At 38.1% G+C, this 26,354-nt stretch overlaps 1 protein-coding gene and 1 pseudogene across 37 annotated transcripts in view; one reads left to right on the forward strand and one right to left on the reverse strand.

Annotated features, from left to right (window-relative positions):
• PARD3 (par-3 family cell polarity regulator) overlaps positions 1-26,354 on the reverse strand; it is a 710,416-nt gene that overhangs the window by 314,170 nt on the left and 369,892 nt on the right. For 30 of the 37 annotated variants that reach the window (XM_054503379.2, XM_054503375.2, XM_054503368.2 and 27 more), the window contains one exon: positions 25,875-26,006. The exons of the other annotated variants lie outside the window; for them this stretch is intronic. In XM_054503379.2, the coding sequence (XP_054359354.1) occupies positions 25,875-26,006 (132 nt within the window). The remainder of the gene's footprint in view (positions 1-25,874; positions 26,007-26,354) is intronic. 37 annotated transcript variants of the gene reach the window in all.
• LOC129007058 (U5 spliceosomal RNA) lies at positions 18,401-18,508 on the forward strand (annotated as a pseudogene).

The raw sequence follows: 26,354 nt of genomic DNA on the forward strand, positions 1-26,354 counted from the left end.
GTGATTCAAGTAATCAAGATTCTAACTTTAAATTATTTATTTATTTATTTATTTATTTATTTATTTATTTATTTTGAGACAGAGTCTTGCTCTGTCATCCAGGTTGGAGTGCAATGGCATGGTCTCAGCTCACTGCAACCTCTGCCTCCCGCGTTCAAGCGATTCTCATTCCTCAGCCTCAGCAGTAGCTGGGACTACAGGTGCGCACCACCATGCCGGACTAATTTCTGCATTTTTAGTAGAGACGGGGTTTCGTCATGTTGCCCAGGCTGGTCTCAAACTCCTGACCTCAGGTGATCCACCCACCTCAGCCTCCCAAAGTGCTGGGATTACAGGGGTGAGCCACCGTGCCTGGCCTAACTTTAAATTTTGAGCAAAAAGACCTATTACATGAGCAATGGCTCTCTCCTATCAGCAGTCAACTGGGCAAAAATCTCCTTTACTATTTAAAAAATTAAAACAAAGAAGGTTCCTCTATTTCTCTTAGCATTCCACATTTTATACCTCCCATTTTCTTCACAGCCTCCTAGAAACCTGGGGCATGTCCCTCCATTCTACTGACATTGCTGTGAGCCATTTTTAATGTCTCAATCATATAAAAATCACATCTTAATCATGACCAAGACCAATTTTTTTTTATTCTACCTCCTGTCTTCCAATTTTTTTCTGTCTCTACTGGAATAGCCTGCACTTAGAATATTTTTGCTCACCCTCCTAAGCGTTCTCTCTTTTGTCTCTCTCTTCTCAAATCCATTTTCATTATACTTTAATGAATGAAACATTCATTTGGAAGCAATGTGACACTCTAGATCCCTTCTTTCACCAACTTTGCCTTTTAATGTTATACATTTGGATACTTTCACAACCAGAACCCAATCTAAGTGCTATGCACTCTGGCCACTCACAAGCAACTCTCAACACATCAGATTACTCACAAACAAAAATTCCACCAATTTGCTTTTCTTTTCTTTTTTGGAGATAGGGTCTCGCTCTGTGGCACAATCGTAGCTCACTGCAGCCTCGAACTCCTGGGCTCAAGGAATCCTCTCACTTCAGCCTTCCTAGCAGCTGGGACTACAGGTGTGCACCACTATGTCCGGGTAACTTTTTTACTCTTTGTAGAGATGGGGCTCTCCCTATCTTGCCCAGGCTGGTCTTGAACTCCTGGGCTCAAATGATCCTGCTACCTTGGCCTCCCAAAGTGCTGGGATTACAGGCGTATGTCCCTGTGAAAATAGGTGGGGCTGGGCACGGGGACATGCTACTGTAATCCATTTTCACCTAAACTCTGACTTTTTGTCAAGGATTTTAATCCCCTTCTAGTTTAACTCTTACTGGTGCTTCAAAGCCTAAAGTCAATACTATTTATTCACCCAAAGCAGCTTTAGTGTTTTGGGCAGAGTACCCAAATCTCTATTCAACTGTCAAAGTCACTGAAACGTTCACAGATGCTTTACATCCACCTATATTACTTCATCATAAACACAACAATGATTCCAATCTTCTGTGGACCCAATAAACTATCAGGTATCTGAGAACAGAGTTGAATTTTTTTTAATCAATACTGAACACCAAAGCCTAGAGTCAATACTAAAGAAATATTTAACTGAGCAAAAACAAAATGGCAAATTTAGTATTATATTTTCAACTGTACAAGAAATAGGTTTAAAAACCAGTATCAACTGGTTTTTAAATTGTATCTCTATCACTTACTAGGTAGGTAACATGCAAACAGTTTAGTAAAAGGATGAGTTTTCTCACCTTTAAATGGCAATAGTAATGCCTGCTTTACCTACAAGATCATGAACACTGATATTTAGCACAAACTTTGGTACATGGTGAACATTCAGCAAACTGAGTTTCCTCATTACTCATAGCATTTTCAATATAAATGTTAAACAACTGAAAACACAGTAAACAGAATCCATCCACTTTTTGCATGTGCTTGGTGGCTCACTTTACACTAAAATGTCCTTTTGGAGAATGGTATTTTTTTGTAGAAAAGAGATAAGGAAAAGAGAACCAAAATAGTTACAGTGCTATAGAATCCACTTCTATAATTAAAAAGTAAGATAAGCAACTTAAGAACGAATAATTACATGATTATTTCAAAAAATTTACTTGTTAAAATATTTCTAAATAACAGTACCATATCGGCTTAAGTTTAAGACTAATATTTAGTGGCAAATATTTGTTCAAGTGAATGTCCTTTTTCTTCACAAGTACCTCAGTGTTAAAAATGTAGGAGACCTTCAGTAAGTTACAGTTAAAAGATGAGTCACAACCAGAAAAGGAAGTAGAAGAAGAGCAATCCCAGAATCCCAGGCATGTGGATGTTGCGGGAAGTCATGACCCCGAACAGAGAGACCAGCTGAAGCCATGGCAGAAGAACATAAATTGTGAAGATTTCATGGACATTTATTAGTTCCCCAAATTAATACTTTTATAATTTCTTATGCCTGTCTTTACTGCAATCTCCAAACATAAATTGTGAAGATTTCATGGACATTTATCACTTCCCCAATCAATACTCTTGTGATTTCCTATGCCTGACTTTACTTTAATCTCTTAATCCCATCATCTTCGTAAGCTGAGGATGAATGTCGCCTCAGGACCCTGTGATGATTGCGTTAACTGCACAAATTGTTTGTAGAGCATGTGTGTTCGAATAATATGAAATCTGGGCACCTTAAGAACAGGATAACAGAGATTTTCAGGCAACAAGGGAGACAACCTTAAAGTCTGGCTGCCTGTGGGCCGGGCATATTTCTCTTATTACCGAAAACAGGTAAGAGAAATACTGCCGAATTCTTTCCCCCGTAAGGAATATTAATAATTAACAGCCCTGGGAAAAGAATGCATTCCCAGGCGGGGCCTCTCAAATGGCCACCCTGGGAGTGTCTGCCTTATGCAGACTTAGATAGGGATGAAACACGCCCTAGTCTCCTGCAGCGCCCCCAGGCTTGCTAGGATTAGGAAATTCCAGCCTGGCAAATTCTAGTTAGACTGGTTCTCTGCTCTTGAACCCTGTTAAGATGTTTATCAATGACAATGCATGCACAGTGGGACATGGAAGTTCATTAGTGATTCTAGTTTCGCCCTGACCTTGTGATCTCGCCCTGACCTCCTGCCTTGTGATCTTTTGTTGCCCTGAAAGCATGTGCTCTCTGTGAGCCACACCCTATTCCTACACTCCCTCCCCTTTGAAAACTGCTAATAAAAACTTGCTGGCTTTACGGCTCGGGGCATCACGGAACCTGCCAACATGTGCTGTCTCCCCTGGACACCCAGCTTTAAAATTTCTCACTTTTGTACTCTTTCCCTTTATTTCTCAGACCAGCCGACACTTAGGGAAAATAGAAAAGAACCTATGCTGAATTATCGGGGACAGGTTCCCTCGATATGTGGAGGTGACGAAGGGGTAGGGGGAAGTGGCAACTACATAGCACAGAGACAAAGACACAAACACCCCATATCACCATGTAGAGGAATGGGGGAGCTGGACAGTGAGGTGGAATATGCGATGGCAATAGGCAAATGCTACCTGAGAGAAGGCAGGTAGACCAAGGCTCTTGCAAGGTGAGCAACTCCCAAAAAACGACATCATCCCATAACAAACCTCCAGCACTTCCCCAGTCTTCAAGATAGAACAACTAATTAAGGAAGCATCTCTCCCAATTCCCCTGACTCTAGTGATAATAAAAATTTTAAAGCAGTATGACTTCTAGGATTCTTATGAATAAGCCTAGTCATAAGAGACAATGCAAAGAGCCCAATATAACTAAAAGCTCTTCATCTACTCACAAATACCTACTCAAAAATTGCTTTATTGCTAAAAATGTCTTAAACCAGGTGTGGTGGTGTGTGCCTGCAGTTCCAGCTAGTTGGGAGGCTGAGGCAGCAAGATCATTTGAGCCCAGAAACTCAAACCCAGTCTGGGCCTCATAGTGAGATCCCATCTCTAAAAGAAAAAAGAGGCCTAAAATTATATAAATTGTCTTTATTTCAAACATTTAAATTTAGAAAACTCATTTATATTAGTGCACAAATTAATTCTTCAAAATACAGTTGAAAATGATGTAGCCCCCTTCACTGTTCAGAAAGAAGAAGACAATAGCTATGTTTTCTCTGGAGTAAAGAGGTTAGAGCCCTGCCAATGGGACAAAAGGGCCAGGAAGGATTACAAAGCCAGTGGTTTTGCTAATTCAAATCACTGGTGGGGTGACAGACTGTAAGAACTATTTATTTCCTACATTATAAACTAAAGGAAATCATGCAGAAACACTAACGCTAAATTTCATGTAAGCTTGCACAAACACACAAATATATACACGCATCCAAAATAAAAGTATGAATCAGTCAAGGAAAATTTGTTAGCAATGCAAAATGGCACACCAAAGAAAGAAAGAACTCTTGCCCAGACTGGAGGTAGTAAAGAAAAGAATAAACAATAAACAATTATTTTTAAAACCACAGTATGCATATGGAAATTTTTTTAGAAGTCATAGAGTAGAACGCTTATAAATTCAGGTTGTAAATGAATTCACATTGAAAACATCATACAAATTAATTCCTTTTATATTTTAAAGCCAAAAGTAGGTACAGTGCAGAACTTGAAAAAGACTTAGTTTCTATGAGAAGAAAAAGAAAATAAAATCTCAGAAACTGGGAAAATGAATTTTTATATCCCATGTATGCTGGATAAAATATTCATGAAATGAAATGATATTTAATTTTATATATATATTATATAGTCATCAATGAAGGTTTTAGTGACAAAGTTACTTCTGTCTAGACACCTCTTTGAATTTAAGCAAAAATTAACCTAGATGAGAAGCATTAGAACCACAAGTAAATAAAAATCTTTTATTTTTTTCCTTTTTTTGAGACAGGGTCTCACTGTATCACCCAGGCTGGAGTACAAGTGGCATGATAATAGGTTACTACAGCCTCTACTTCCTGGGCTCAAGGGATAATCCTGCCTCAGCCTTCTGGGTAGCTAAGACTACAGCCCCACTCTAACCCAGTTTTGTTTTGTTTTGTTTAAAACGGAGTCTTGCACTGTTGCCTGGGCTGGAGTGCAATGGTGTGATCTCGGTTCACCACAACCTCCGCCTCCCGGGTTCAAGCGATTCTCCTGCCTCAGCCTGCCTAGTAGCTGGGATTACAGGTGCCCGTCAACATGCCCAGCTAATTTTTTGTATTTTTAGTAGAGACATGGTTTCACTATATTGGCCAGGCTGATCTCAAACTCCTGACCTCGTGATCTGCCCGCCTCGGCCTCCCAAAGTGCTGGGATTACAGGCGTGAGCCACCGCGCCCAGCCTAACCCAGTTATTTTTAAATTTTTTTATAGAGATGGATTTTCATCATGCTGCCCAGACTGATCTCGAACTTCTAGGCCCAAGCAATCCTCCTGATTTGGTCTCCCAAAGTGCTAAGATTACAGGAATGAGTCACTGCGCCTGGCTATAAAAATCTGTTTTATTTATAAAAAGCAGCTTAGCCGTAATGCTAGTACTTCTTAGTAAGATATTAAGAAACACCTTATTGAAAGTGTTTACTATTCGAGTACAATCTGAGAATATGCCAACTGACATGTTCTTAAATTATTGGCTATATGGTATTTTTTCTTTTGTTATCAAAGGATTTTAACCATATGTATGACTACATGAAAAACATAACCATCTAACACATATGAGAAATATAAAGATAATACTGATTATACACTACAAATTTTTTCTAAATTTTAAAAATCCTAACCTAGAATATCTTATAATAGAATAGACTACTGTATGTAATTTACTTATATTATTCTAATAAGGCTTTCCATTTTAAGCAGCAAGTTGACTTCCTAATGATAGAATATGACTATCAAAAATTTGTAGCAATCACTAGGATTGGATAAGCAGCGAGAAGAAAAATAAATTTTATATTAGGCTTGCATGAACTAGCACATGGTAACTAAAATAATGATTAATATTGAACTATATTATTTTACATTATCTTTACTGAAGTCCATGAAATCGGTTCCATCATCTACCATTTTGCAAATAAGAAAACTAAAATAGGAAACAATCAATGATGCCAAAGTCACACAACTAAAAGAAACAGAAATTTTAGCTTTTTCTGGGTCAAGAGCATAAGCTGTCCACTATGGTATTAAAGCTTCTGAACAACTGCATAAGGAAGAAAGAGGCAATTTCCCCAATTATCCAGATGAAGAAATGGAGGCTCACAGGGGTCAGGCTAATGAAAGTCTCAGAAAGTCAAATCTAGGCCATCTGATTGTGGGCATATTACACCACTTCCTCACAGGGCGTGACACACAGGGAGCACCGCAACATCTTTTACTCCACAGAAATGAAGAGGAACATGTAGGTCATGTGATAAAATCTGATTGGCGTTTTCTAGACAGATCATTAACTGAAATAAATAATTTGGATTTCCACAAAATTCTACCACACACTTTCATTTTTGGATATCAGTTTTCATTAAGTGACCATTTTAGCCCAGGTTGAGGCCCCTCAAGGAAACTACAGATTAAGTAGCTTACTCCAGATTCCAGTTAATAAGTATGATGCTGAGATCCATCTTGGGTCTGCACATGAATAACACCCCTGATCCTACCCCTTCATTTTCAAGCAGAGTGTCATCTTAGTGTGAGCATCAATACACATGTGATCAAAAACAGAATTAAATAATGAATGACACAATGCTGATTCAAAAAGTGGGGGGAGTCTAGCATTGTAGGAATATCTGAAGTCAGAAGGAACAGAATTGATTTTAAAGGAAGGCACAGCAGTCCACCAGAGCACAAAATATGCATGAGATCATGGTAGGAGATGATGCCTAAAAAAGTTAAGTAGAAATTTGTGTCAGGCGTGGTAGCTCAGGCTGGGTGCAAGGGGCTCACGCCTGTAATCCCAGCACTTTGGGAGGCCAAGGCGGGTGGATCACCTGAGGTCAGGAGTTCAAGACCAGTCTGGCCAACATGGTGAAACCCTGTCTCTTCTAAAAATACAAAATTAGCTAGGCATGGTGGTGTGTGCCTGTAATCCCAGCTACTTGGGAGGCTGAGGCAACAGAATTGCTTGAACCTGGGAGGCGAGGTTGCAGTAAGCCAAGATCACACCACTGCACTCCAGCTTGGGTGACAGGAGCAAAACTCTGTCTCGAAAAAAAAAAAAAAATGCCGGGTGTGGTGGCTCATGCCTGTAATCCCAGCAGTTTGGGAGGCTGAGGCGGGTGGATCATGAGGTCAGAAGATGGAGACCACCCTGGCTAACACGGTGAAACCCGTCTCTACTAAAAAAAATTAGCCGTGCATGGTGGCGGGCACCTGTAGTCCCAGCTACTCGGGAGGCTGAGGCAGGAGAATGGCATGAACCTGAGAAGCGGAGCTTGCAGTGAGCCGAGATCATGCTACTGCACTCCAGCCTGGGCTACAGAGTGAGACTCTGTCTCAAAAAAAAAAAAAGATTGCAGAGAACCCAGAATATCAAGATAATAAATTTGATTTAACTTAAATCAAAATACAGTAGGGAGTTTTCTGCATGCTTTTAAACTTGCAGGTGAGGCAATCCAAGTGGCAATTTGGAAGACTAAGCAAATAGGAAAACGCAGAATTGATTTCAAAAACGAACAGATGGAGAGGGAGACAAATATTACATAGGTCTAGTCAAAAGGCATATGGCTGAAATGAGAACAGGTGCTGTGAAAATAGAAAGATATACACATGCACATACACACACACACACACAGGGGAGTAAAGGTATAATATATAGTACCTGGCACTAGGTAAGACTAAAAAATTAGAGAGAAGATAATAAGAGAGTAAGTTTGAAGCCTGGGAGACACAGAGCAAAATTAAAAGAAACAAGAAAAGAATGGCCAATCATAGAATTTTCTGGGTGTAGGAAACACCAGAAATTAACTACTCATGATTTCACAGGGGTAAGGTAATTCTGCACACAGAGGTTGCTATATATGGCCCAGATCCATGGACAATGAGGTTCAGAACTGGCAGTTTCAAGTCACATTGCCCTTTTTATTAGGGACCACTTCCCATCTCAGGGAAAACATAAAGATGGTTTACCTTCACCCATGTTGAATCTGAGTGATCAAAAAGATATCTAGACAGTAGTGACCAGCCAGTCCTTGCAGGTAAGCACAAGTCTGAAGGAATAGGAAGAGGAACTAAAGTAACATATAAGTTCACCAAGGAAGAGCATGTAAAAACCCATCCAGAGAAATGACCAGCACTCATGGAGGTAGAGCAAAAAGAAGAAATTTCTATAAATAATATGAATGAGCTTAGAAACAGAATGTCAGAGGAGTGAAGAGGGAAGCTTCTCCAGGGTGCCACAGATCCAAAGTGCTATTTCAGCCATTTACTAACAGCAGCGGGAAAACTGCACATGTACCTTAAAGTACATTTAAAGTACCTTAAATAAAACATTTACTTTCAATAAAAAATTTCTCTGCATATTTTACCATTTCAAATATATTTAAGAAAATAAGACACAGGATTCTACCTTTTATTAAAATCTACAACCAAAGGAATAACAGTTAACCGTTCAGTAATAATGTGTAATCTAACATAACTTACTCCCAAGTCAAAAGCAAAAACTTAAAAATTCAAATAGTCATTATATTGAGCCACAGAAAATACACCAAGTCACTGCCTAAGTCATGTCCAATATTAGACAACTAAATTACCAAAAAGTTTCACAGATTGCTCAATGGAAAAACCTCTTAAAAATAACAAATACATTATTTTATTTGAATCAAGACCTATTTTTCTTGGCCAACCTACAAAAATATGTTTCTCTTTCTAAGAGTTCAGGACATTAATACCAAAGTCTCAGCCAAAAGTTTATGAAAGTATTACTGAACTGGATCTGTTTATGATTATAATACAAAGTTCTCAGGAAAATTAGTCCCCCAAGGGACTTAAAATATGAGTAATTCAAAAAGCCTAGATTTCTGCTGATATAATCAAACTAACATTCCTTGCCCTCCCCTCAAACTTTCTCCAATTTAATCTAGAGGAGATTCTTGAAAAGTTAAACATTCAATGTAAGAAAATATATACTATCTATGGAATAAGATATTTTTTATCAAAATGGTTGCTGTAAAAATGTTTTAAGAGAAGAACATTTCCAGATATACAAATTACAAGCAGAAAGCCCTTTATAATAACAAATGTATTCAATAAAAGCATGGTTACGCTAGGCTGCAAATGTATGTGACAGAGACCCAATGCCTCCACACATTGAGTCATGCCTCCCTCGAAAACAAAGCAAATTAAAAACTCAGAGGAACAGATATGGGTCCTGCCCTCTTTAAAAAGAAAGACATAATTAAAATGAAATTTGGAAAGTGCAAGGATGGGGAAAGAAGAAGACACTATTATGTGTGCCTCACATTGGTTTTGGCAGGGATCAGGTATGGCTAAGAATAATGAGCTGAAGGAGGCAGGTGGCAGGAGATCAGAACAGCAGACCCCAGGCAGGAAAAAGGGAAGAGTTGGCCAGCATGTTCAAAGACCCAGAGATGCAAGAACAGGGTAGATCTGGAGACTAGAGTGAGTTCAGCAGGGCTGCTTAACCTGGGAATGCACCCTGGAAGCAGCTGCGATCCACATGGTGAAGGAACATCAGGAAGACTCAAAAAGGACAAAAACACCAATATCAACCCTCACACTTATAGAGCATTTCATGTGTTTCAGCTACTGTCTTAAGAGCTTTCCATGACTCATCTTATCTCATCCTCACAATCCTTTGAAATATGTCACAATAGATCATGAAGCTTGCTCTGACACTTAGAAAATTCAGGAGCTTGGTCAGCATAAGACATGCTGTACAATTCCAATCCAGGTTGCTGCAACTTCAAGCAGCTGTTAACCACTTCACCCACGGTGTTCCTGGGTATGGTCAGAGCCCCAGAGTGTGTCAAGCAGTGCTGCTGACCACACATCAGTATAGCCACAATGGACAAAGATATAAACAGGGAGGAGGGCTGCAGTGTTGTATAGTGACCCAGGTGAGAGCTGTTGACAGCTTGGACTTTGGAAGTAGTAATGAAGATGCAGAGGGACGAATGAATTTAAAAAGACAATTGCCAAGATTAGAGGCATACAGAAAAGAGGAGGAAAAAGTAAAGAACACCCTAAATATCAATGGCTGATAAACGGTGCAATACCAGGATCCTGGACTGTCTTCTCCTTAGTGAAAATAGCCTCAAAATAACATCATAACTATCACATTCACACAACAGCACATATTCACATTCACACGAGGCTTTGCTACGAGCTGCACAAATTCTATATTATTTTGATCAAGTATAAAATTAATTTAATTAATTAGAACAAGTTGACATATAAGAGATAGAAAACCAAAATAAATAAAGGTATCAGAGAATGTTAAAAGACATTTAAACATTCTGTCATTCTAAACACTTACATGCAATTTCAGAAATTCCACATTGGTGTCTAATATTAATTTAATACTTATTTATCCTGTGTATACACGTGCATAGCTGTTTCTGGTTTACATTTTGGTATTACAAATAACAGAAAAAAAAAAAAGGAAGTCACTGTGGCTATCTCTGGTACTTTCTGTTGTAATTGCAGATGGCAACACTTCATCATCTCAACTTCTTAAACATCAGAAAGGGAAAAGTTTGGAAACATCAAGAACAATCTAAAATCAGTTGCTTCCTAGAGTCAACTAATCAATATATCCAAAGACACAGAATTATTACCAGCCAGGACTTCCAAATACTCATTTAAGCCAATAAATGATGGAACAATGAAAGAAAGAGAAAGACTACCAGATCCGAATAGGTAGTAAAATAATGAGAATACAAATTGCCAACAACCTTTCATGGAATGAGAAAGGTTACAAATGAGACACTAATATCTGTTGACTAAGCCCCCAAATAGACCAATACCATCAACAGAAATCTTGTATCTTAAGAAGGTATGCTTTCTTCAGTGAACCCAAGCAATCGAGAAAAACACAGTATGTTTATGTTTGGCAAGAAGACCACATTCATTCACAAACGTTTAAATACTTCACATAGGTGGCTTCTATACTATCATATAACATACAGTCTAAGACATAACAGGAAAAAAGTTAACACAGAAGTAAATTACAAAGCACCCCACTTTGGGATATACTAAGGGAAGAAAACACTATTGATTCTGTTCAGACAGAATTTATGGGAAAAAGTTACTGTTGAGAACACAGCATAAAACTCTTACTTTTCAAGAAGCACTTAGTGAACCACCCATCTTAAAAAAAGAAAATCTTGTCCTTTTTCTGTCCCCGTCATTCTACTCATTTTCATTCTAGCAAAGTATGCAAAAACAACAACTATCAAATAGGAGATAAGAATGATCAGGGGTAATAACTCAATTCTAGTTGATAATATAAAAATATGAATCAAATACGAGATTTAGAATATGAAAAGAATACACAAGTTATGCCAAAGGTAAGAACTTTCAGAAAGTCTCATTTGTTTTATGTGCATTTCACAGTGATTGACATCTGAGCAAGTGCTAAAGAATTGAACTCCATGCTCTAACAGAGCAACAAGAACTCAACTCCCTCCCCAAGATGTCCTTTTCCTTAACTGTTGTTTATTTGTTGGAGGAAATGGGAAGGTTTTGAATGGTCTGTGCTCCTAAACAGTATAGGAAGCCCACTTGCAGCCTGTATGTTGGCCAACTGCATCAACAGCCTTCTACTTTAGAGAATGTGTAAAGGGAGATATTTTAAAGGTATAACTGCATACAACATCATGTCACAATGTGAGGTGATAGAGTGAACAGGGTCTCTTGGGCATTGCTAGTGGAGTGCAACATGGTACGATGTCTACTGAGGTCAGGTTGACAACATCTATCAAAGTTACAAATGTATATAATATTCCTGTACAATGTGTAAACGCACAATTTCATTTTTAGGCATATATCTGTGAGAAACTCAATACAAAATGACTTATCTATAACAGGTTATTTACTGCAGTATATTTATGCAACAGCAAAGGACAGTAAATAACCTCAATGCCCATCAATAAACATTGGCCCAGCTATCCAAAGGAAAATTATCAAAGTGTTTCAAAAATGGACACCTTTTATGTGTCAGTCTGTAACGATTGCCAAGCTATATTAAGAAAAAAAAATCAAAGCACAGGATACTGTAGTAATATTTATATAAAAAGGTGAAAAGAGAATATGTTTTCATATTTGCTCATAAAAGCATGGTACCATTTGAAAGGAGCCACAAGAAACAAATAACTGTGGCTGCATACGGGGAGGAGAGCTAGCTAATAGACAGTTGGGGGGAGGGAGACTACTATTTTGCATATCCATGTATAATGTTTGATTTTGGAACTATGAATATATTACCTTTGCAAAATTCAAATAAATATTTTAAAAATTAAAAAAAGAAATAATGTTATCAAATTAATCCCCCTATAGTCTGAAAAGTTATACTGTATCCCATGGGAACAGGGAAGATTAGAATCCTGTGTCTCATACAGACGTCTAATGCACCCTAATGATAATAAGGAATAGGGACACCTATCGTCATCAACTCAAAAAAACAAAAAAATCCTCTACAGCCTGTATAGGCTATCCTCACACCAAGATACACTCCAGTGACTAAGAAACTTTTTATGCAATACCATAATGAAGAATATTTCCTCTGTATTTGAAAATGATTTCCAAAGCTCAAAATAATTCTCATATCAAATGTCAATTTCTACCAAATATCCATGTACAAAAAAAGCTTTACTCAGAGAACTGAGGAAAATACTCCCCAAAAGCTATATACTAGGTATTACATATTAATGGTAGATCAGAATTTGTAACATCCATGTTTTATATATTGAACATGTAAGCAAACATTCATTGTTCCTAGAATAAGAAAAAATTCATCTCCAAGAAAAAAATTTTTCCAGTTTGGGGTCTTAAATTAACAGTATAATTTATTTTCATTTGAATAAAAATGAAAAACCCCTGGACTCTCTGAAGAAAAAAATTTTAAACAGCTAAACTCAGCTCGCAAACAAATAAAATACATAATATTTTATGGAGGGAATATTTAACTATGTTATGTTCAAATCAATTGCCTATAAATTATTCAATATAATCAAATGGTTTGTTCAAATATTGTTTTTCCAATTTAACAGAAAACTTATGTCACTTTAGTTATATAAACATGAAGAGTTATTTAATATTTCCTGATAATTAAACATCTTAAATATTTAATTAAATATTTTTAGAGCTAATAGAGTTGACAACTATCTTGGGCCTATAAGAACAGTTTTTTGGCTTTTCCTTTTGTCCCACAAAAATCTCACACAAGTAGCTCATAGTATGTCTTACCCTCTGCCCCCTCACTCCCTCTACAAAGCCTCTGGAGAGCCAGTTGGCTTTCCCAAGGCTAGTGTGATCAGCGGTGATAGAGCAGACACCACTGGGCACAGGCCAGCGGGGACAGACTGAGCAGGCTCGTCTTCTAACACTGAATCCATGCTCAGCTACAAGACATTCTTGAAGGAAGTTCACAAACGATTAAACTTATGCACAAGAAAGGCTGTGCTCTCCATCATATCAAGATTTAAAAAAATAGGAACACTGCATTACTTTGAGAGAACTTACATTTCCCCCCATTTCTTGGTCCTTTAGTTTATAATCATTTTTTTCTTTTTGTCATATGCAGATGCTAAGTTATAAGCAATAATGTCATCAAAATAGTACAACTATTTATGAGGTTTACAAGTGTACATGTCTTCATCAAGTTTTCATTTATTTACCTATAATCTACAGTTTATAGCTCATAATTAATGAAAATCACAATATCACATTATATGGCATTATAAAAGAGTCAATATAGTTCACCCAACAAAGATCCACCCATAATACATGATATCAGAAAACGTAAGGACATTATGAACTTTTTCCTTTCAATTTATTGAAAGACTATTTACCCAAACGTATATGAGGGTTCACTAGGAGCTACAGTAAACAAGATAATGCCTGGGCCATTTTAGGACAGCAAAACAGACAGAAAGATAAAAAATAAAAAAGAAACAAAAGACAAATTTAGATTCATAAATATCACAGAGAAAAGGATGGTGAGCAAAGAGACAATAATGGAAGGCTGCAGGGATATCACCCGCCATTAAAGGGGGGGATGGAGGAAGGTCCCTGAGGGGAAGACAGGTGACTGCATGAAAGCTAAGTGGGAACCAAGTGTGTGAACTGTGAGGGCGTGCAAGCCAGGCTAGTGCCACAATGAGACAGGGGTTTGCCAGGGAGGACTGGGGTTGGTTGAGTCTATCGGCTGATAGGAAAGTTCTAGCAGAGAGAGAGAAAAACAAGAGACATTCACGACTGCGTAGACAGGAGATTATGTGCATGAGTCTGTAGACAGGAGATTAATACAAAAGCAACGTCCTAATACTGGGAAGGTTTGGGAGACAGGATGAGAGTGAAAACTTTGATGTTTGAGAGGTCAGGGAAGCTTCTGCATGCGAGGAAGGGCAGGGCTGTAAAAATGGTGGTGGGAACCAGGCTTTTATTTTTTCAATGGAATAAAAAGCTAGGTCAGAAGAGTTAATGAATTACTTCGGAGAATTAAAGGGCTTACTAAAGGTAGGAAAAGAGGTGGTGCTTCTCTAAGGGTTAAACTTAATTCCAACACATATCAAGACTGCAATTCCATCTTACAATTTGGAAATGACAGTAACTTGCAGGGGGGGAAAAAAAAAAAAAAGCTCAGTCTTCCAACCTTGTGAAGTTATGTATTAAAAATAAAAAAATTTTTTAATTTTTTTTTTTTTTTTTCTTGAGAGAGAGTCTCACTCTGTTGCCCAGGCTGGAGAGCAGTGGTGCGATCTTGGCTTACTGCAACCTCTGCCTCCCAGGTTCAAATGATTACCCTGCCTCAGCCATCTGAGTAGGTGGGATTACAGGCGTCTGCCACCACACCCAGCTAATTTTTTTATTTTTAGTAGAGACAGGGTTTAATCACGTTGGCAAGGCTGGTCTCAAACACCTGACCTCAAGTAATCCACCTGCCTCAGCCTCTCAAAGTGCTGAGATTACTAAAAATAATAACATGTCAAAAGTATTACGTGCCTACTACAAAGGACAGTAATAACATGGACACATGAAATGAAACCCAAAAGCCTACGCCAACCCTACCCCAATACCATACTTTAATTTCTTTATAATTTGTTCAGCTATTTAAAAAGATAATCTACAATCTCCTACTGCCATTAGAGCACAGAAAAAAAAAAATAAAAAAATAAAGGAAAAACATGGCTCATATATCTACAGAAGTCACAAAAATACTATAGGGCAATATACCCAGGCCTCAGTGGTGGGAAGAAAACATACAACCATTGGACAAAATGTTTGAACGCTGAAGACAGGAATTTTTTAGGGCCATTTCAAGACCATATTGAAGGTAACTGGGAAAGTCCTGGATAGAAATAGATTAAATAGCTAGATCATAAAATTCCAAAATTAAAAATGACTTATAAAAGTGCTTCAATTTCTAAAATCAGGCTACAGTGAAAACAACACATTGTAGGCTGAAAATGTTAATGCAATTTCATAACCAGTATTTTTTAAAGAATAGCAGTTGCACAGCTCACGGAACGTAGATGGAACATGGAAATACAGAACAAAATTTCAAAAGCAAATGACATACAAACGGACGGCAATAAAGAAAGTTATAGTATAAAGCATGTATTCCTTCCATTGTCATATTTAATCACACGGCTCACAACAAAAATCTTTAAGACTGCCTGCAATGAAAATATGCAAAGGCACCTGAAGGTCAAAGTTAAAAATGAAACTGTATCTTTATCTGTAGTGCAAGCTCTAAATGTCTAGTTCTAGCAGCAGCAGTATTCACAGGTAAGAAAACTATCAGCTCCTAACAGATTTCCCCTGAAGGTTAATCCACACACCACCAAAGATTTTTCACTCAGTAAAATTTCTAACTTACTTCCCCGCTGCTTGCACGCTTTTAGCTCCATAGGCCAAATAAGCAATAAATAAAGAGAGTTGTAAAATTTGTTTTAAAGGAGAAATTGATGAGTACCCCCATTCAACTGCACAGCCCAGGTGAGCGATGCTGTGCCCTCCAAACTCCATTCATATCATGAAGGGACCCAGATGCTTAGCAAGTGGCCAAGCAGAAGCTCTCATAAAGATACTTAGCATTCTTAATGGTATCCTTACATTTAATCTTATTAAAACTACACACATTCGCCAAAAACAAAAGAGAACAAAAGGAATGGAAGCAGACATAGAGATTAACACTGATGTCATTTTTGTGTCACATTATGTTCTTCAGAAAAGAACCAGAGATGATTTTAAAAGGTTAAATTTTATTCTAATTCTGATAAGATGCCACAGAAGCAAAAATCAAATTGCGAAATGACGATGGGGGCATTAGAAATACACCAGGGATGAAAATAAACCACCCCAGCATACCAAATGGTACTTCCAATACACAAGGAGAAAAATAAAATTTAAGAAAATGAGATACCCAATACATGAGGGAGTTGTTGAGGTGTAACCAATAAATATAATGTTACCTAAAAAGATAGGAAAGAAAACATCTTATGAGTGTCCTCAATATACAAGAAACTGGGTCTGCACTGGAATGTGTGCTGTGTCACTTCAGCTTTGCCCACAAAGTTAACATCTGCCAAATGGGTATGATTTTCCCTATTTTGTATACAATGAAAATGAAATTTGCGCAGTTTATCTATCTTTGATTATTTCTATACAACCAGTCTTAGGGGTCAGAAAACAGGACACACTCATTGGAGGGGCAGGTTTCCAACCCTGAAACATGCTTCCCAGACTCACTATGTCTTTTGTTGTTAAATATATGGAAAAGTAAAATGCCATCTGGTACTCCTAAAAGTAACCCTGTACATGACTGGAAGCTCCCCAGAAAATGTGTGTGTCCTTCTAAGAAGAACATCCACCAGAGCCCCACACTCTGGTCCTGTGCTTCCACTGCGGTTTCTAGTCCAGAATTCTTGGATAATAAAAGCAGAAAATATGTAGGGATCATGGAAAATAATGTGTCCCATACATATAGGGTGTTTTGATCATTGTTTTTTAAAAAAATAATTTTAACACATGTGTTAGAATACCAGGCATTCTGTCATCAAAGCACAACAAAATAATCTGCTACTGACATTAATATATCCAGGTAACAAGTCTCTTAAAAGGTTGTTTTGGTTTTATTTTGGGTGTTATGGGGAACATAACAGATTTATCTTATAAAATAAAAGCTCTGGTATTTTATAATGAAAAGTAAATTTAATTTTAAAACAATCTTGATGTTTTTAGTTTCTACATTTGGTGTTGTTAGAGATAAACATGATTATTTTGCTTCTCTACAAATTTTATGAAGGTTTGCCAACTGGTAAATAATATTAATAAATCCCTTCCTTTCCACAGAACTTTTAGAATTTGGAGGCAAGGAGCTTAGTTTATTTTTAACCAAATAATATGAACAGTCATTTGGATCCTCATTGACTACAGGCTACAGAATTAACAAACCCAAAAAACCCACATCTAAATTACTATCTGGCAGCATCAGAATCTATCCTTAAGTCTCACCAATGATAGCAGATACCATGAAGCCCTATCTATTCCTATATCAGAATTTCTATAGCTCTTCCACGGTTTAATGCTGTGACCCCTCAGTCATTTCCCTGACCGATCTGAAGCTGTTGTAATCAGATTGCTGAATAAACCACCACCTATTGTAATTAAGAAAATATAGGCATTGTGGGGAGCCCCGGTGGCTCAGGCCAGTTGTCCTGGTGCACAAGGAGGCGAGGCTACGCATTCGAGGCCAACCTGGGCAACATTTAAAAAGCCTCACGTCCATTAAAAAAAAAAAAAGAAAGAAAGAAAATACAGGCATCATGGCTCACACCTGTAATCCCAGTACTTTGGGAGGCTAAAGCAGGAGAATCACTTGAAGCCAGGAGTTTGAGACCAGTCTGGGAAACATAGCGGGACCCCACCTGTACAAAAAAATTTTTTTAATTAGCCAGGGGTGATGGTGCACATCAGTAGTCCCAGCTGCTCAGAAGGCTAAAGCAGGATGATTGCTTGAGCACAGAAGTTTGAAGCTGAAGTGAGCTATGACTGCACCACTGCACCCCAGTCTGGGCAACAGAGCAAGAACCCAGCCTCTTAAAGGTTAAAACAGAAAAAAGATAAGAAAACATTATCACTTCATACTCCAGAAAACACCTTCTTTATGTCATCTGGATAGTTCTAGATCTCAGGGAAATGAGAATTTTTTTTTTTTTTTTTTTCACTTAGAAAAGGCACTTGGTTATACTCTGGTTTCTCTTCAAATCGCATAAATCTTTCACCTTTTACTAAAGATTTCCGTGGAGAAAAGGCACTTGGGCAAGGAAGGGGATTTTCTTCTATGTAGGCAGATCAGGGGAAAAAAACAACTCTGGTAAGTCGTGTGGACACAGGAACTACAGGTTGATCATCCCAGACACCCACCATTTTATACGAACAAGCTAAAACCTAGGCAAAACTTACTTCCACAATTATATTGACTAGCCTGGAGAAAAATGCATTTTTTAAAAACTGCCTCCATAAAACCTGGATATGCTGAAAAATGTTTCTTCACTAGTTTTTAAATTTACTTTTGCCCTCAATCTTCAAGAATTTGGCTGTAAATTATAATGAAAACAAAAAATTAAACTCATAGAAACTTACCTTTTCAAATAATTTGTGAATATAACTTATATATTGTTTATTGTATTAGTCCGTTCTCATGCTGCTGATAAATACATACCCGAGACCGGACAATTTACAAAAGGAAGAGGTTTAATGGACATACAGTTCCATGCGGCTAGGGAGGCCTCACAATCATTGTGGAAGGCAGAGAGGAGAAAGTCACGTCTTACATGGATGGCGGCAGGCAAAGAAAGAGCTCGTGCAGGGAAACTCCCATTTTTAAAACCAACAGAGTTCATGAGACTTACTATCACGAGAACAGCATGGGAAAGACCTGCCCCCATGATTCAATTACCTCCCACCAGGACCCTCCTACAATACGTGGAAATTGTGGGAGTTACTATTCAAGATGAGATTTGGGTGGGGACACAGCCAAACCATACCATGTATCATGTGAATATTGTTTATAATACATAAATATTCTGAAAAGTATAAAGAAAAAGCATCACAGCTGCAGAAAGTGACAAAGGTACATAAAATAAAAAGGAAAAAAGGTATCATCATTGCTCCCAAAACTCTGGCCTCTGAAACTTTGAGAATTGACACTGGATGGTGGGATTCCTTTGTGGCTGCCAAAGGTATGAAAATGACGTACACATTGGCATTGTGTCTTCATCAACAAACATTTAAGTTAGTTTTCCCTCCAGTTTGCCTCAGTTTGTATTATCTCCAATTAAATGATGTTTTTCTTGATGGAGAGAGCCCTAAAACATGGAAAATACATGGATTTTGCTCTAAAGGTCAGGGTAGTCATTCCCCTATAACAGAGCTTAAGCAGCGGCTGGAACGTGCCCTTGTGCCTCTTTGCTGTTTCTGCTAATTGGGCTCAGGCCTATTCATCAAGAGAAGGTTGTGAAAATGGCAGGCTCCCAATTAGCTTATGTTTTCCTTAAGGTCCCTCTACCTTCTGGTCCTAAATTCTTCCATTCATGTATCACAAAGTTCCTGCTGTCTCTTCTGTGGAATTTATTAGTTGCAATAAAGTGTGGGGATATAAGAACAAAGTCAGCTTATGACCTATTATCTGCCAATATCAAACTATATTCTATGCTGAGTCAGGGAAACAGTTACCATTAAAAAGGAATTTGAACTTCTTAAAACACTGTCAAACATCAAAACTAAAAGTGTTGTTGTTTTTTGTTTGCTTGTTTCTTGAGTGTCAGAGTCAAAATTCCAGAAGCATAAAAATGTGTTCAAAGTAAGACAACAAACCATTTAGTCTCCGAATCTTTTGTTTCCACTGAGATCTCCCCTCTTATGTCAAGATTGACATAAAAGGATGCTTAAGAGATACACAGTCCTCTAACTTGTGAGATGACTCTGATGCAGGATTCAGCTATGGGCTATTCTGAACAAGGTGATTAGTCACTGAAAACCCCGGCTACTCTTTTTGGAAATCATATTGTGCTTGCTGCTACAGACTTCTAATAAGACATATAACCTATCTTTTCTTATTGAAGTAAAACTAACCAATATTCTTATAGAAAAAGATGCACTATCCCCGTAAGTAGGACCAATACCACCCAAAGAATAAGACACCCCAGACTTCTAGAGAGGCCGGCTAGCTTAGCACTTTAAAGCACTCTTTTGCCTTTCCATTCCTTCTGCTTATTCCCACTGGTAAAGCTGATAAGGTCATAACTGCCTTCAGAAACAGATAATGAGAGATAAGCACTAAGTAGAAAACAGAGCAAAAACAAAACCACTGGAGGCACATAAAATCTAGAACTCTGCTGACCTCGCTCCAGACCACACAACTAAAGGAAGATGGCCATCAGTTCTACCCTGGTGTTCCCAAATTGGAAAGGCAGAGGGTTTTTTTTTTTTTTTAAGCATACAAAATATTTTTTCATCTACATGATGCAATCCTCTTTATTATATGTTTAATAGCAAAAAACTAAAGAGAAAAAGAAAGCCTCAGAAGAGACATCAGGTCATTAAAGTCAGATGACTTTCTGGGAATGGTTAACAGAATAAATCCATAATTAAATGGGAATAGTTGGAATAGATTTCCAGTGTATAAAGCATAACCTAAGATTCCTCTTCTGCACAAACAATAGTGCTTACTTCTGAAAAAATTTGAGAGGGAGTTTTGTTTTGTTTCTGTGGTTCTTGTCCTCTTTGATAGATTTTAGTTTAATTAATTATTCTGCTGGATGTGAAAACATCAATGGCTTCTACTCTTCTAGTATACAGTCTCACTCAAATCAAATTGCAGGAATGGAACATCATTTTTTTACACTTATGCCAAAGAACATGTTTTTAGACTTAGGTACCCTCTCAGTCTACACAGACAACTAACTCAAATAACTTCAACAGAAGCAAATCAAAGCTTGGTCTTTGGTGTGTGTGGCTTCTCAATGCCATCCCTTTGGCTTAAAAAGAAACTATTTTTACAACAAAATTACAAACAGGTCTACAATGACAATAGAAACATATAAGTTATATCTTTATGATATAATTAAGTTGCATCATATTTTAGAAGCTCTAGGCTACCAATCTTTTTCTACCAATTTTGCAGTATTTAAAAAAAAAAAAAAAAGGTCCTATTTAGCATACTCAGCCAACTTCTGGTTGTCACTCCCCACCCCTGCCCACATAGCCCTTGCTTGACAGATCTGACTGTGTGCAGTGATGGGAAACTGTGTTTCAGGGAAGGTAAACAAGGGAGCTCCCACCGCAGCCCCAGCTCCAGGGGTCAAGCTCTATCCATCGAAACCTGTACTGGTGCTTTTACTCCCTTTGATTTTGATATGGGCAGAAGAGTAGGGCAATTCCAGCCAACAAACATGATTAGGGATCTGTCAGGAGGTTATTAGGAAAAATGTATTTGCTTTTACAAAGAGCCACAAAAAGAAGACAAAGGCCCTGTTCCCCTTCCTCTGTGCAAGGATGTGGCTCTGAAAGAAAAGGACAAGCTAGAGCACAGAGCTAAGGTGGCCTTCAGGAAGGCTCCCTGAAAAAATGTGAGTGAGATTGCTAAGCTACAGAGTTAACTCCCACATATTCCCTAGCTCCAGACTTCCTGCTACATATATGCCAAACATTTCCTCATCCTAGATTCCAGGTTGTCTGTTATCTGTCCTATTATATTAATACGTTGAGTATTTCTAGGTACCAGGCCTGATTCTAAGCCTTTGGCGGGTATTGTATCACTTGACATGGCAACCCCTGAGACAAGGTCTACAATTATCCCTATTTGCTGGATGAGTAAACTGATGTATGGACAAGTAGAGTAATGTGCCCAAATCTCATATACGGTAAACAGCTAGTAACCAGTCAGTCTGACTTCTGGGTCCATGAGAAACTATCTAAATCTTAAAAACATTTATTTCAAAGTAATAATAAGATACTAATATCAATTAATTTAAAAATCTGAATTATGTTGAGAAAATTATGTTTCCTTCATAGAACTGCCATGGCTGTTTTATTACTTAAAATTATTTCCATCACACAATGTTTGTATGCTAACACTTAATATATGATAAAATTAGGACATTTCCTGTGCCATCACGGTGTGCAAGGCAAGCTGTCCCTTTTTGCTGTTTCATATTTGAATACCCTACATCCACAAAGTTACTTTAGGATCTTTATACCATAAAACATAGCCTGAGATGAAATATGTAAAACACTTATGATTTCTTTCTACAGCTGTCATTAATCTAAACTGAAAAACAATTTATTCCAGTAGTCAACAAAATTATTAATAATTTTAAAAATTAATAAAGCAACTAAACTCTCTGAGTACCCACCTTGTTTTCTATCCATATAAACTTTTTAAAGAAAATAAGTGACTAACTAAACAAACATGGCTTTTTATTAAAAGCACTGAAAAATGCTCAACATCACTCATCACCAGGGAAGTGTAAATCAAAAGCAAGGTAGGACATCACCTCACACTGGTAGGATGGCTGTTATCAAAACATCAAAATATGGCCAGGTACAGTGGCTCACGCCTAAAATCAGCACTTCGGGAGGCTGAGGCGGGTGTATCACTTGAGATCAGCAGTTTGAGGCCACCCTGGCCAACATGGTGAAACCCCATCTGTACTAAAAACACAAAAAATTAACTGGGCATGGGGGTGTGTGCCTGTAATCCTAGTTACTTTGGAGACTGAGACAGGAGAACTGCTTGAACTCAGGAGGTAGAAGCTGCAGTGAGCTGAGACTGCGCCACTGCACTCCAGCCTGGGCAACAGAGCAAGACTCTGTCTCAAAAAAAAAAAAAAAAGGCCAGGTGCTGTGGCTCACACCTGTAATCCCAGCACTTTGAAAGGCCGAGGCGGGCAGATCACGAGGTCAATAGATCAAGACCAGCTTGATCAACATGATGAAACCCTGTCTCTTCTAAAAATACAAAAAAAAATTAGCCGGGCGTGGTGGTGGGCACCTATAGTCCCAGCTACCCAGGAGGCTGAGGCAGGAGAATTGCTTGAACCCAGGAGGCGGAAGTTGTGGCGAACCGAGATCGCACCACTGCACTCCAGCCTGAGAGACAGAGCAAGACTCTGTCTCAAAAAAAAGAAAGGAAGAAAAGAAAAAAGAAAGAGAAAAAAAGTCAAAATACAAGTGACAACGAGGATGTGGAGAGAAGGAAACCCTGGTATACTGCTGGTGGTAATGTAAATTAGGACAGCCTCTATGAAACAGTATGAAGTCTCCTCAAAAACTTAAAAAAATAAAACTACCATATGATCCAGCAATTCTGCTTCTGCATATATATCCATGATAAATAAAATCACTATATCAAAGACATATTTGCAATTCCATGTACACAGAAGCATAAATTCACAATAGCCAAGATATGGAAACAACCTAAGTGACCTACAACCGATGAATGGATAAAGAAAATGTGATATACACTGCGTGTGTGTGTGTGCGTGTGTGTGTGTGTGTGTACACATAAATGTATAAAATGGAATATCATTCAGCCTTTAATAAAAAAGGACATTCTGACATTTGTGACAACATGGATGAACCTAAAGGGCATTATGCTAAGAGAAATAAGCCAAACAAAGAAAAGACAAAAATCTGTATGATTTTACTTATAAGTGGAATCTTGGAAAAAAAAAATGAACTCATGCTAACAGAGTACAATGGCAGTTATCACAGGGAGTGGGGTGTGGAAAAGGGAAAAATATTGGCCATAGGGTAAAAACTTTGAATTGTAAGATGAATGAACTCTGGAGACCTAATATATAGCATGGTGAGTCTAATAAACATATTTTATACTTGAAATTTGCTAAGAAGCTAGGCACAGTGGCTCATGCCTATAACCATGACACTTTGGGAGGCCAAGACAGTAGGATTGCTTGAGGCCAGGAGTTCAAGACTAGCCTGGATAGCAAAGTGAGACTGTCTCCACAAAATAAAACATTTTTTTTAATTAGCTGGGCATGGTGGTGTACATGTATAGTCCTAGCTACCAGGGAGGATGAGGTAGGAGGAACACTTGAGCCTAGAAGTTCGAGGCTGCAGTGGGCTATGGTTGCACTACTGCACTCCAGCCTGGGTGACAGAGCAAGACCCTATCTCAAAAAAATTAAATTAAATTAAATTTTAAAAAATTTGCCAACAGAATAGATCTCAAGTGTTTTCACCACACATACAAACAAAATTATATCTACGTAATGTGATGGATAAATTATCTTTTTTTTTTTTTTTTTGAGAGGAAGTCTCACTCTGTCGCCCAGGCTAGAGTGCAGTGGCGCGATCTCGGCTCACTGCAAGCTCCGCCTCCCAGGTTCACACCATTCTCCTGCCTCAGCCTCCCGAGTAGCGGAACTACAGGCGCCCGCCACCACGCCCGGCTAATTTTTTGTATTTTTAGTTGAGACGGGGTTTCACTGTGTTAGCCAGGATGGTCTCGGTCTCCTGACCTCGTGATCCACCCGCCTCAGCCTCCCAAAGTGCTGGGATTACAGGCGTGACCACTGCACCCGGCAGATAAATTATCTTGATTGTGGTAATCATTGCATTAATATATACATATATCAAAACCTCATACTGTACCCTTTAAATATATACTATTTTTATCTGTCAATTATACTTCAATAAAGCTGGGAGAAAGCACAATTAAAATTATAAAACACTGGGATTCCCTACTACAAAAAACCCATTGTGAGTCAATAATAAACAACTGAGGCATTAAAAATATAACACTGAAAGAATTAACTCATCATGGGGTGGGGGGAGGGGGGAGTGATAGCATTAGGGGATATACTTAACGCTAAATGACGAGTTAATGGGTGCAGCACACCAACATGGCACATGTATACATATGTAACAAATCTGCACATTGTGCACATGTACCCTAAAACTTAAAGTATAAAAAAAAAAAAGTGGAAAAAAAAAAAAGAAGTAACTCATCAGATACATTCTGAGTCTTCACATGAAAGGAGGACTTTTCTAACTGATGCAACAACGTTGTAAACAGTCATTCTTTCCAAGTCAGAAAACAATTATTTCTGAGTGGTAAACAATCCTGATTTCACGAATTGTAGGTGGCTGCACTGCACAGTGAAACAGATAACTCTAAAGACTGATAAACCTAAAATAGGTCCTCGAAATTTATGAAGAGATAAGTGCCCAAACATGACAAAATACTGCAATCTAAATTCTAAAACAACACCATAGGATATATTTCTCTCGTACAGTGAAGTTAGATACAACAGAAAGTTTTAATTTGTGTCTTCAGATCCTTCGACTTATTGCCTATCAAAGAAAAGAAGAGCCTTGAAAGTCTACTCACTAACAGCATGATTCTCTGCCAAACATCTGTGCCTCTGCAGCATTACAAACTCTAAAGCCCTGAACCTTCAGAATCTACTGCAAATATTCATAACTGCTCACAATAAACCTGTGATCAGAGACCAGCCAGAAATATCCTGCATTTATGTTAGATAAACTCTGACACAGAGACTGGTACTTAACTAAAGTTTGTTAGAATAATTAACTTTTAATCATCACCAATGATTGAGATGGGAGAAACATCTTTGGGGTATGGGACAGGATGTTACAGCAATGACGCACATACAAGGATTTGTCATGTTACCTGTTCTTGTTTCTCCAGCCACTTGCCCACCATTGGGTGACTGGCACTCAGAGACGAGCGAGCATTGTCTCTCTGAAATTGGTTAGACCAGTTACTAGTATCCCGTGGGAGGCTTCTGTAGTTTTCATCTTTCTATTCAAAAAGAAACAAAAAGGTGTCTTGTAAAAAACCAGACCTTGCAAATCAGTAATGCACCTGGTTTTTCAAAAGTAGCAGAAAAATGATTCTACATATTTAAAACATCTTTCCAATCCTATACAAAATAGCTGATTGAGGACATTCCACCCAGATTAGACCTCGGAATTATAACTATGTGCCGAGGATAGGCAAGTCTAATAATTACAGCAGGAAGGGTGGCACACACATGGCACACAACAGACAAAACACTACACTTTGCACTCCTACCCAAATCGATCACCTAAACCAAGTAGGTACACTGAAAAGTGAAAAGTACTTCTATACGAGACTTTCACTCTCTCT

This window comes from Pongo pygmaeus, chromosome 8, assembly GCF_028885625.2.
Source record: "Pongo pygmaeus isolate AG05252 chromosome 8, NHGRI_mPonPyg2-v2.0_pri, whole genome shotgun sequence".
NCBI lineage: Eukaryota > Metazoa > Chordata > Mammalia > Primates > Hominidae > Pongo > Pongo pygmaeus.